Raw genomic sequence first — 14257 nt, forward strand, 5'->3', positions numbered from 1 at the left:
ATTATTTATCAACAAACATAAAAATGTGAAAGTGCATTAAATACCCATTTTGGGGAAAAGGCACAACAAAGTAAACAAAAGAAAGTACAGTAAGGAAATAATAAAAGAAAGAAGAAATGAGGTAAATTATTTTTAAAAATGTGACCTAACAATAAAACAAAATCCTGGATTTTTTTTTTATTTACAGAATAAATCATTAGCTAACTTGATGAAGAAAAATAGGGGAAAGTAGAAATTTACAAAATAAGAAATGATAAGGAGGAAATAGTCAATAAAATAGAAGAAATATTTAAAATTCCTAAAAAACTAATTTATAGACCTCTATGAAATATACTTGAATACCTAAATGAATCATTTCCTAGGGAAATATAGAGTACCAAAATTAAAGATAGAAGGCTTAAAGAGAGTAACTCCTGAAAAAAATAAAATAGAAATTATAATCAAAGAACTAACCAGTCCACCATGGTTTCATAGGGTAATCATATCAAAAAGATATGATCAAAAAGATAAAAAGATACCAGTCCATCATAGGGTAATCATATCAAACCTTCAACAACATAGTCCCAAGATCCTATAAATTATTACAGACTTCCTAAGTCTTTTTTATGAAGCAGGTCTAATATCAAATACTGATACCAAAACCTGAATGAAAACAGTGACAAAATAAGACAAGAAAACTATTGACTAATATTATTTATGCATAACAGCGCAAAAGTATACTAAATTAAATATTAACAAACAGAATCTAACATCATGTAAGAAATAATATCCCATAACCAAGTGAGAGTGAAATCAACTCTGGAAATGCAAGATTGATTCAATATTAGGAAATCTATTAATATACCATGCTAATACAAATAAGAGAAAAAAACCAATACAGTCATATATTGCTTAACTACAGGAATAAGGTCTAAGAAATGCATCATTAAGTGATTTGGTGGTTGTGCAAACATCCTAGACTATACTTACACAAACCTAGGTGGTAGAGCCTACTACATACCTAGGCTATATGGCATAGCCTATTGCTCCCAGGCTAAAAACTTGTACAGCATGTTACTGTACTGAATATGGTAGGCAACTATTATGCAATGGTAAGTATTTGTGTATGTAAACATACCTAAACAGAAAAGGTAATGTACTGCACTATGGCAACAATGTCACTAGGTAATAGCAATTTTTCAGCTCTGTTATAATCTTATGGGACCACAGTAGTATATGTAATACATCATTGACTGAAACATCATTATGCCCTGACCAACTGTAATTGTCTCATAGATGTTTAAAAAAAAAAAAAAAAAAAAAAAAAAAAAAAAAAAAGCCTTTGACAAGATTTAATACCCATTCTTGATTTTTAAAAATTCTTAAAAATTGCAATTACTGTACTGGACATTTTCTTAAAATGATAATACGCACACACACAGAGTCCTAAGCCAGAGATATTTCGACTAAGATCACAAAGGAAAAAATCTCCACTATCTTTATTATTATTTGACATTATATTATAAAAATTAGCTAATTCAATTAGATAAGAGAAATCAATTAGAAGCATAAGAATTGGTAAGGAAGAAGTAAAATATCCCTACTTACAGATGACATGGCAGCATACCTGGAAAACCCTAGAGAATCAATGATAAGAACAATAAACTCAAACAATAAGAGTTCAGGAGGTGGGCACAGTGGTTCATGCCTGTAATCCCAGTGCTTCTGGAGGCTGAGACAGGAGGACCACTTGAGGCCAGGATTTTTAGACCAGCCTAGGCATCACAGTAAAAGGCCATGTTCCCTAAAACACCCGCAAAAATACCCCTTGAGAAAAAGAACCAGAATTTGCACATAGGCCAGCTCTCAATATCTAACAAAGATACAGATACAAATATCACTAGCGAAGACTTTTTTTGCCCCTTTATCTCTCATCCCTCCTTCCTACCTCGAACCTTACAATTACAAAAGAGAAAGAATAAATGAAGACTACCTTTACCCCTTCCCACACATTACAGGTTTCAGAGCCTGAGTCAGGCCTAAAATGAATGGGAGGGAAGAAACATTTTTAATACATGAAAATAAAACTGTTAGTACCTGAAAGTAACAAAATACCTCTAGGATCTGACTGAGATTTCATATTGGAATGATTTCAAAGAATAATGGTAGAAAAAATAATTAAGCTATTCCTTGATAATATGCTGAGTCCAGCCCATTCTATAAATTATTTACACACACGCACACACACACACACAAATCAAGAAATCTCACAAATTGTTTTGAGGGACTGATGTTCCAAAGAACATTTGAGAGGAGTGTATTTTAAAATGTTCTTGCCTAAAGAAAGCTTAAGATTAGCCCCAAATATATAATAAAATAAAATCAAAGTCAAAATTCGTCAAAATTCGTTAAATTTACTAAAAATTAATTAAAACAGATCAAAGTCAAAGCAGATCAAAATTCATCAAAGCAGAAAGCATTGGCACCACACTTTCCATCTTTCTAGGAGAGAATTATGACAGTTTTAAAAATGCCTTTTAAGTTATGCACTATTTTTAAAATATACATTCAAATATTTTTAAAATATAAATCCCTCTTTCCTCAAAGGGGAAAAAATAGCCACATTTTCTTCCAGATACACCAAGTATGCATGAGATTATCTCTAAGGGAAATACTGCAATACATTATCTATTATTTAAAAATTGACATGATTTTTCACTTAATAACCCTATGTAGATAAAGGGACTTTCTTACCTTTTGAAAGGCACAGCATTTTTGAGAACCACCTCCACCTCAGCAATATTTGCTCTAGCAAGATCTGCCACAGTAAGAAAGCCAGAAGCATAGAGGGCCCTGGCTCGCTGTGCATTAAGTAAGGATACCCGGACCAGGTCGCACAGCTCCCTCTGGATGCCAAATGTAAGACGCTTCTGAAATTGAGAAAGTAGTAGTTCCATGTTGTGCCAGCCCAGACGGTTGGAAAATACTGTAATCATCCCTAGAAAATTCAGAGTATTTTTTAAATTAAATTTCCTTATAGACCAATTCTCAATTTCTTTAGATGTACTTTTTTTATTTTGTTTTTCTTCCTACAGAATTGCAAAGTTTAATAAGGCCCAAGGTATAAATTAACGAGAGAGCAGACATGTATCAAGTACCTAGCCTTACTGGATAATAAATATGCTTAACACATTAAATGTCATCTCATTTATTCTTAATCCTGAACTTACCTGAAAACTGAGGCAGAGCACAATTTAAACACAAGACAAACTAAAAGCCTCACCCTAATTCATTCCTCTCTCTCCCTCATTTTATTTTTGTAAGGAACAGAGAACTCTTAAAACAGGTGAGGAAAACAACAACGCTTTTTTAAATACTCAATGGTTCAGAGGACTACAAAGAGTGGAGTTCACCTTGTTATTTTCTTCAAAAAAGACTGCCCAGCTCACAAGCTATACCCTCTTGAAATAAAGAGGCAGAGCAGCCAAATGCCAAGTCATTAAGAAAGTCACTTCCCTATGAGGGGATTAATCCTACAGGCAATCATAGATCTTTGATGCCACTAAGTTGAACAGCAAGTTCCTTCCTTTTTACCATCCTTTCCCTCCATCTTCCCCTCCATGTACCCTCATAAGCACACACCTTCACAATGAAACCTTTTACACATATAAATACACACACACTCTAGTAGCCTCGAGTTCCATTCCTAAGGGCTTGTAAGCATTCCTTAGTAAATTCAGCCCCAGAATTTCTCTATTTGCCTAGCTTAGGGTTTAATATATTAAGGCAGACCAGTGGTTCCTTAGAAGAGATAATATTTAGAATAGTTAGACAAGAGTCCATAAATATCTTTCCATCTGCCATACTCCTTGTCATAAACATGTATTAATCAGTACCTTGATGAGAAAAGGGAGACCACTGAGAACTTTGTTGCTTCCTGCAACAGGACAAAAAAAAAAAAAGAAAGAAAAAGAAAACATAAACGAGAGGGACAGCCTGCAGGTTGCTAAGGAATGGCAGGGCAATGAGGTATAGACATTAAGCTAGTTGCCAGTCCTCTGTAAAATGGTACTGAGGAGCCAGAGGTTTAGATTACCTGATAGCAGGAGCTACACAAAATTATAGTACTTTTAGAGAGGCCTACAATAAAATGCAATTTGAAAAAACTTAATTTTAACTTGACCTCAAACCACAGAGACTTAAATAAATTTGAAACCTTTTGTTTAACTGACCTGCATAAACAGCAGCTGACTGTTGCAAAGATTGAATCTGTCCACGATTGCATCCATATTTCTGATTAATTTCCTTTAAGGGAACTTCACTGATTAAATCTAATAGCACAAGACTGGTAAAAAACCTAAGAATAAATCATGAAAAGTATGGTAAGAGATCACTTATGTCTACTACGAAAGTACGATATGTATTGAAAATTTAAAAACCAAAAAGGCAACAGAGGGTTTACACACTCTGGGAAGATTCCTAACAGAAAATAGGGTTAGTGGACAAAGACCGAGATCAATATTTGCAAAGCAAGTTTTGACATGCATTAGTACTATAGCAAAGAACTAATGTCTGTGTAACAAAAAAAAAGTCACCCATATTTCAATACTGCTAACTAATTTTAAGAAATAAGACTTGGTTCAAGAAATGGGCCAGCACAAAAATTTAAAAGAAAACCTAATACACAGTTACATGATCATCTAATCATTATTTTAGTAAAATGACAGAATCTGATTATAAAATTCAGTTTTGATTTGAAAGGGAACAATGGCACAAATAATCCAAGTATATAAATCCTTACAAAATCTACACATGACTATTTTGTAAATAGAGACTAATGTTTTAAGAAGAATAATTTCATTATATTTCAAAGAAGCTAAAAGCCTGTACAATTTCCTCACCTTAACCTTTTATTTAGCCTTTCCCTACTGGTAATGAATCACTTCTAAGGATGACACAAAGCATAACACCAAATGAAGTCACAGTAAGTTGGCAGTTCTGATTCACACCTTCTTTACTAAAGGGAAGTAGTTAAATATTCTACTTTAAAAGATCTTTTATTTAATGGCTGCTAAGCTATAAGCTATCGGATGAAACTAAAATATTGATAAATTCAGTAAACACAGAAAATTTAAAAAGTTTACTATAGTCAGCCAAAATTTTTATTTTGTTGACAATGAAAATGACTACAATAAGCTGGATATCTAAAACTGTGTTAACATTATGCTAAATACTGGAGAGTCCAGGAATCTTAATGTTTACCTTTTATGGATGGCCATTTGTCGGTGCTGTCTCTCAGTTCTGGCAACTACTTTTCCTTTCACACAGCGAGCCAAGAACCCTTCTTCAACTCCCACAAGCTCTGCGACCCTTTTCATGGAAGTTGGCAACTTCTCCCATAGACAGAAAAATCGATACCAATCAATAGTAGTCCAATCCTCAAACATAGGTGTAACCTACAAGGAAAAAGTATCATTCATTAGCTAAAACTACTCCACTACAAAATAACAAAACTATATAAATATAAACTTCATATTAGCCAAAGCCTCAGGATTTAGGAAAATTTTTAACTGCAATAATACCTCATTTATATGGAAACATCATTTATTCACAAACAACTCACTGCCAGGGAAAAAGAAAAAAAACCACTAAGCATACCAACTGAATTTTACAGAACCCAAGTCTTTAGTCATAGACATTTCAAATATCAACATTGGCCGGGCGTGGTGGCTCATGCCTGTAATCCTAGCACTCTGGGAGGCCGAGGTGGGCGGATTGCTCAAGGTCAGGAGTTCAAAACCAGCCCGAGCAACAGCAAGACCCCGTCTCTACTATAAATAGAAAGATATTAATTGGCCAACTAATATATATAGAAAAAATCAGCAGGGCATGTGGCACATGCCTGTAGTCCCAGCTACTCGGGAGGCTGAGGCAGTAGAATCCCTTGAGCCCAGGAATTTGAGGTTGCTGTGAGCTAAGCTGACACCACAGCACTCACTCTAGCCTGCGTAACAAAGCGAGACTCTGTCTCAAAAAAAAAAAAAAAAAAAAAAAAAACACATTCTGACTTTAGATATAATCTTAAGTGCTTTATATAGTTTCCAAGAAAGAATCAGTAAAATAAAAAGAGGAGGGAGGGAAGAATCAATATTCAGAGTTGATGCATTATCTAAAATGTCCAGGATTCAACAAAAAATGAGACATACAAGAAATAGGAAAGTATACCCCAAACACAGGTGGAAAAGCAGGCAAAATAAACACCTTTGAGAGGGTCCAGATGTTGGAATAAGCAAAAATTTGAAAGGATATAAATATGGTCAAAGAACAAAAAAAAAAAAAAACATGCCTAAAGAAGTAAAAGAAGGCATAATGACAATATCTCCTCAAGTAGAGAATATGAATAAAGGGAAGATTATTAAAAAGAACCAATTGGAAATTCTGCAGTTAAAAAGTACAATAACTAAAATAAACAATTCCCTAGGGAGCTCAACAGTATATCTAAGCTGGGATAAGAAAAAAATCAGCAAACATGCAGATAGATTGATAGAGACTATGCCATCTGAAAGAGAGGGGAGAAAAAGAAGGAAAAATGAACAGAGCCTCAAAGAAATGTGGGAAACATTAAGTATACCAACATATCCATAATAGGAGTACCAAAAAAAGATAGAAAGGAACAGAAAAAAATATCTTAAGAAATTATAGCTAAAAATGTCCCAAGTTTGATGAAAAACATTAATCTACATATCCAAGAAACTCAGTGAACTCTAAGTAAGATAAATGCAAAGATATCTACATCAACATGCATCATAGTCAAAATATTAAAAACTAAAGAAAAAAAGAAAATCTTGAAAGTAGGAAAAAAAATTGAAAATTCACAATGAGGAAATTAAACAACAGATGACTAAATAACAATAGGTCAGAGAAGAAATCACAATGGAAATTACAAAGTACCTTGAAATGAATGGAAATGAAAACATATACCAAAACTTACAGGATACAGTGAAAGTAGTATTTTGAGGGAAATAGCTGTAGATACCTATATTAAAATAGCTTTAAATGCCTATATTAAAAAAGAAAGAACTCATCAACATTCTGGTCTTACACATCAAGACATTGCCAATAGAAGTACCAAGAAAACCCCAAACAAGAAGAAAATAAAGAACAGAAATTTAAGAAATAGAGAGTAAAAAATTGTAGAGAAAATCAACTAAACCAAAATAGACAAGATTGAATTGGAAATCCTTTAGCTAGACCAATCAAGAAATGAAGAGAGAAGACTCAAATTATTATACTAAAATCAGGAATGGAGGAAGGAACACCACTGTCAGACTTACAGAAATAAAAAGGATTATAAGGAATCCTATTAGCAACTGAATTTCAACAGATTAGATAAAGTAGATGAAATGGGCAAATTCCCGAAACCACACAAACTACCAAAACTGATCCAAGAAAAAATAGATAATCTAAATAAACATCTAACAAGTAAAGAGATTGAATTAGTTCCCAAAAAATTGACTACAAAGAAAAGCCCAGGCCCAGATGGCTTGACTGTTGAAATCTGCCAAACATTTAAATAAGAATTAACAACTATATTTCACGAACTCTTCCAAAAAACCAGAAAAGGAAGAAACATATCCTAATTCATTCTACGACTACTACTCCAAAACCATACAAAGATATTATGAGAAAAGAGAACTACAGACCAATATATCTTATAAATATAGGTGCAACAATTCTCAACAAAAAACAAATCCAGCAACACATAAAAGGATTATACAATATGACCAAATGAGAATTATCCAAAATATTCAGGATTTTATAATATCCAATAACCAATTAATGTAATATACTATATATTTTTTTTTAATTTTGGCTATCCCTACGCATTGTAAGTAATATACTATAGTAATAGAACAAAAAACATGATGGTCTCAATAGATGCAAAAAAAAGCACTTGACAAAATCTAGCAAACACACAACAAACTAGAAGTAGAAGGGAACTCCCTCAATCTGATAAAGGCAATCCACAAAAAAGTCAACATCTAACATCATATTTGATGGTGAAAAACTGAGTGCTTTTCCTCTATGATCAGGAGTAACAAGACAAAGATGTCTGCCTCTATTGCACATTTTATTGGAGGTAATAGCCAGGGCAATTAATTAGATAAGCAAAAGAAATAAAAGATATCCACACTGGAAAGGAGAAGCAAAACTGCCTCTATTTGTAGATGACATGATCTTATATATGGACAATCCTAAAGAATCCACTAAGATATACTACTTTAATTAATAAACAAATTTAATAAGTTGCAGGTACAAGATCAATATACAAAAAAAAGCTTTCAGTACACTTAAACAATTCCAAAAATGAAATTAAGAAAGTAATTCCATTTATAATAGATGCAGCAAAAAGCAGCTTCAAAGAGTAAAATCTTAGGAATCAATTTAACAAAAGAAGTCTCAAACTTGTACTCTAAAAAGTATGAAAATTGTTGAAAGAAATTAAAGACAATCTAAATAAATAGATAGCCCATGTACATGGATCAGAAGACTTAATATTGTTAAAATGACAATATTCTCAAAATTGATCTACATATTCAACACAATCCCTATTAAAATCTAGCTGGCTTCTTTACAGAAATAGACAAGCTAATCCTAAAATTCATGTGGAAATCAAAGAGACCCAGAAGAGTAAAAGAAAAATCTTGAAAAATCAGAAAAAAATTGGAGGATTCACATTTCTGATTATGAAACTTTCTCTCAAGTTACAGTAACCAAAACAGTATGGTATTAGCATAAGGACAGACACAGGGACCAGTGAAATAAAACTGAAAGTCCAGAAATAAACACTCAAATTTATATAGTCAACTGATTTTCAACAAGGATGATAAGACAATAAATACAATGGAGAAAGAATCGTGTTTTCAACAAACGGTGCTGGGACACCTGGATATGCACATGCACAGGAATGAAGTTAGACTCCTTCTTTGCACCAGAGACAAAAACTAAATCAAGTGAATCATACACCTAAATGTAAGACCTAAAACTAAAAAACTCTTAGAAGGAAACATAAGAGTAAATCTTTGTGACATTGGGTCACAAAATGGATTCTTAGATATGACACCAAAAGCATGATCAAAAGGAAAAAAATTGATAATTGGACAAGATCAAAGTTAAAAATTTTGTTTCAAAAGACATCAATAACATTAAAAAACAATTCACAGAATAGGAGAAAATATTTACAAATCATAGACATGTATCCAGAATATATCAAGAATTCTTACAGCTCAATTAAAAAACACTTGAAGAATATGAACAGACATTTCAATAAGCATATGATGCTCAACATCATTAGCCATTAGAGAAATGCAAATCCAAACCACAATGAGATAGCATTTCTCACTCACCAGGGTATATTTTTAAAAAGGCATATCATGACAAGTGTTAGAGGCGATATGAGAAGTAGGAATCCTTGTACATTGCCAATAAGAATGTAAACTTATGCAGCCATTTTGAAAAAGAAAAGTTTGGAAGTTTGTCAAAATGTTAACAAAATAGTTACCATATAATCCAGGGAAGATACTCCTAGGGATATATTAAAGAGATGTCAAATAATAAATCCATGCCAAAACTTGTACACAAATGTTCATAGCACAAATGTTCATAGTGTACAAGTTCAAAACTTGTACACAAATGTTCATTATTCATAATGGCCAAAAAGTGGACATGACCCAAATAACCTTTAACTGATGAATGGATAAATAAAATGTGGTGAATCCAGAGGGGGAAGGAAAAATGGTAGAGTAAAGGTAACCCCCCAGGATTTCTGCTCACAGAGAAAGAGACATAAATATTGGTCTCCTAGACACGAGTGGATCTACCCCCTACAACGACAGCATTGTGAATGCACAGAGGTAAAGTGCAGGACTCTCAAAAATGGAAAAAAGAAGGTGATCAGGAGATAAGATCGAGTTCTCTAGAGGGTGCAAAACAAACAATAGGGCATAGAGCGTGGGAGGGCGCCAGCCCGCCAGGCCAGGGGGTGAAGTGGGATCAGACCCACAGGAGAACTCCTTGCTTTCCCACTGACCTCCACACCCACCCAGCCAGGGACCTGTCTGAAGTTGGTGTGAAATCGAGGCAGGAGAAGAGGGTGCTAGAGAGTGCGGTCATTAGTGGAAAGCACCGTGAACTTCCCCGGAGCCCCATGTCAGGATGGCACCAAGAGGGGAGGAAACCGGACTGAGCTGATAGGGGAGGCAGTTAGATATCTTGCCTCTGGTAATGAGCAGGGCCAGTCCTACGGAGCTGTTCACTAAGTTGAGGGCTCTAAGCTGGAACTGCCTCAGGCAAATAGGCGCACCCAGGGTGGGTCAGTAAGAGTGAGAACTATGGCTGAACAGGCGTGAATTGGTGGGAAGGAGGCATAGAGGAGGCAAGGGGGTGTCCTGATGACCCAGACCCCCAACCCGGCACCTGCCACCTCCTAAACAGTCGCCCCAGTGCTGGTACCCTGCAAGTGGGCAAGCGGTCGCCATTGAGAGGATCCATAGCCCAGCCACCATGGTGTGATACGGTGCAGCAGGCAGAACCCCTCCTCCAGCCTAGAGACTTTCCTGACAAATTACGCCCCTGTACAATCTGTAATCGACTGGCCAGGCTACTGAGAAGACTAACACCAATGGTAGTTACAGCCACTGGGGCACCGGGGTGCAAGGCAGACTGAGGAGCTACCTCCTCCCTCTAGCCTGCATCTCTCCTGCAGAAAGTGGCAGGCTCCACCCCTGGAAACTGGGTGACATAAGAAAAGCCACTCTCCTCCTGATCTAGGGTGAATCTGCTAGGCCTGTATGCAGATCGAAAGTGGGCAGTAAAATGACTTTGCTTTTGAGAAAAGTTTAGGTCATCCAGTTGATCAAAACGCTGGGGCTGAATCTGCTCCCCCGGTCAGTGGCCAACAGTCAAGGCCGTGGTCAAGGAACAAATTCTCTGCAAGTGACCACAAAAGGCTCCACAAGTAACCCTTCCTTCCCATCAGGAGTAGGCTTCCAAGTGTAGTGGAAGAGCTCCCCCCAGTGGCAGATCAAGAAACCATAGGAGAGGACCCCTGTGTAGCACACGAAAAAACATCAGCTGATCCAGAAGGGGAGAGCTCAGTGAAAGAATTCTGGAACTATGAAGAATCCAATCAAAAACATTCCCCCAAAAAGATACATCAGTTCTCAAGAAATGGATACTAACCAAACCCAAAACACTAAAATGATAGAAGAATAATTCCAAAATTGGATTGTAAGAAAGCTCAATGATATGCAAGAAAAAATGGATAACCAACACAAAGAAATCACAAAGAAAATTCAGGACTTAGAACAAAAATTCACTAAGGAAATTGAGATCATAAAGAAAAATCAATCTGATCTCCTGGAAATGAAGAATTTATTCAGGGAAATACAAAACACAGTGGAAAGCCTCAAAAATAGGGTGGACCAAACCAAAGAAAGAATCTCAGAGATTGAAGATAACACCTTCAAATAAAATAAGTTAATCACAGAGATAGAGCAGAAAAATAAGAGATATGAGCAAAGCTTACAAGAATTTCGGGATTATATAAAGAAAAATAACCTGCGGCTCCACTGGATTCCAGAGGAAGAGGAAGAAAAAATGCAAGGGTTGGATAAGCTATTTGAAGATATAATTGAGGAAAATTTCCAAGGTCTGGCCAATAACTTAATTAGAAATCCAAAAGGCACAAAGGACCCCTGGGAGATACAATACAAACAGGAAAATACCACAACACATAGTCATCAAACTAACCAAAATATCAACAAAAGAGACCCTCCTACAAGCTATAAGGCGAAAGAAGCAAGTTACATACAAAGAAAAACCGATCTGAATAATGCCAGATTTTTCAACTGAAACATTACAAGCAAGGAGAGACTGGGGCCCCATTCTCACTCTTTTGAAACAAAATAATGCTCAGCCTAGAATCTCGTACCCTGCAAAACTAAGCTTTATACATGAAGGAGAAATTAAGACATTCTCAGATAAGCAAAGACTGACTGAGGGAATTCACCAAGACAAGACCAGCCCTACAAGAAGTACTCAAAACAGTGTTACACACGAAACAGCGTAATAAATACTCATGAACATAAAAACACCCAAAACCTAAAGATTAAAGGTCAGTTATCACAATGGCTCAAGAGAGAAAACAAAGCAACAATGTTCAAACCAACAGAATGAACAGTAAACTGCCTCACCTATCAGTTCTCTCAATAAATGTGAATGGCTTAAACTCGCAACTCAAGAGACACGGGCTGGCTGAATGGATAAAAAAATACAAACCAAGTATCTGCTGTCTTCTGGAAACACACCTAATCCTGCTCGTTACCAGAGGCAAGATATCTAACTGCCTCCCCTATCAGCTCAGTCCGGTTTCCTCCCCTCTTGGTGCCGTCCTAACACGGGGCTCCAGGGGAGTTCACGGTGCTTTCCACCTTACAGACTAAAAGTAAAAGGGTGGAGATCAGTATTTCAAGCAAGCAGAAGCCAAAAGAAGGCTGGTGTGGCAGTTCTGATCTCAGATGATTTAGTTTATAAACCAACAAAAGTAGTGAAAGACAAAGATGGTAATTATATAATGGTGAAGGGTACAGTTCAACAAGAAGATATGACAATTTTAAATATACCTGCACCCAACTTAAGTGCACCCAGATTCATTAAGCAAACCTTAATGGATCTAAGCAAATTGATTAACAGCAACTACATAATAACCAGAGATTTCAACACCCCACTGACTGCACAGGAGAGATCCTCCAAACAGAAAATTAATAAAGAAATAATGGACTTAAACAAAACTCTAGAACAATTGGGTCTGACTGGCATTTACAGGACATTCTACCCAAAATCCACTCAATATACATTCTTCTCATCAGCTCATGGGACATTCTCTAACACTGACCATATCCTAGGAAATAAAGTAAGTCTCAAAAAATTAAAAAAAATAAATATCATACCATGTATCTTCTCAGACCACAGTGGAATAAAAGTAGAAATCAACACTAACAGAAACTCACATTTCCACACAAAAATGTGGAAATTAAACAACCTTCTACTAAATGATTTCTTCATTTATGATGAAAATAGATCATTTAAGATGAAAATTAAAAAATTCTTTGGACATAATGACAATTGAGAGACAAGTTATCAAATCCTCTGGGACCCAGCTAAAGCAGTATTGAGAGGACAGTTTATTTCCATAAATGCCTATAACCAAAAGTCAAAAAGATCACAAATAGACAATCTAATGAATCAACTCAAAGAGCTAGATAAAGAAGAATAGAACAACCCCAAACCCAGCAGAAGAAGTGAGATTAACAAGATCAATCAGAACTAAATGAAATTGACAACAGGGAAGCAATACAGAAGATTCATAAAACAAAAAGTTCTTCAAAAAAATAAACAAAAATTGAATGCCTTTGGCTAGACTAACGAAAAGCAGAAAAGAGAAATCTCTAATAAGCTCTATCAGGAACAAAAAAGGAGATATGACAACCGATCCCAATGAGATACAAGATATAATTTACGAATACTACAAAAACCTTTATGCACACAAACTGGAAATTGAGGAGGAAATGGACAAATTTCTAGAAACACACAGCCTCTCTAGGCTCAACCAGGAAGAAATAGAATTCCTGAACAGACCAATATCAAGAGCCGAAATAGACACAGAAATTAAAAATCTTCTGAAAAAGAAAAGTCCTGGCCCAGACGGTTTCACATCTGAATTTTACCACACTTACAAAGAACTGGTGACTATCTTGCAGAAATTATTCCACAACATCAAGAATAATGGAAACCTCCCCAACACCTTTTCTGAAGCCAACATAACCCTGATACCAAAACCAGAAATGGATGCAACAAAAAAATAAAACTACAGAGCAATATTCCTTATGAATATAGATACAAAAATTCTCAACAAAAATCTTAGCTAACTGAATCCAGATGCTTATCAAGAAAATAATCCATCACGAACAAATGGGCTTCATCCCAGGGATGCAGGGATGGTTCAACATACATAAATCTATAAACGTAATTCACCACATAAACGGAAGCAAAAACAAAGATCACATGATTCTTTCAATAGATGCAGAAAAAGCTTTTGACAAAATTCAATGCCCTTTCATGATAAGAATACTTAATAAAATAGGCATAGAAGGGACATACCTAAAAATGATACAAGCCATATACGAAAGACCCATAGCCAACATCATACTGAATGGGG

At 35.5% G+C, this 14257-nt stretch overlaps 1 protein-coding gene across 1 annotated transcript in view; it reads right to left on the reverse strand.

The window, feature by feature from the left end:
- POLQ (DNA polymerase theta) overlaps positions 1 to 14257 on the reverse strand; it is a 104768-nt gene that overhangs the window by 52279 nt on the left and 38232 nt on the right. The window contains exons 13-15 of the mRNA XM_076001833.1: positions 5242 to 5435; positions 4212 to 4336; positions 2734 to 2977 (exon numbers count right to left, since the gene is read on the reverse strand). Coding sequence (XP_075857948.1) covers positions 2734 to 2977; positions 4212 to 4336; positions 5242 to 5435 — 563 coding nt within the window. The remainder of the gene's footprint in view (positions 1 to 2733; positions 2978 to 4211; positions 4337 to 5241; positions 5436 to 14257) is intronic.

This window comes from Microcebus murinus, chromosome 1 (assembly GCF_040939455.1).
Source record: "Microcebus murinus isolate Inina chromosome 1, M.murinus_Inina_mat1.0, whole genome shotgun sequence".
Taxonomy (NCBI): domain Eukaryota; kingdom Metazoa; phylum Chordata; class Mammalia; order Primates; family Cheirogaleidae; genus Microcebus; species Microcebus murinus.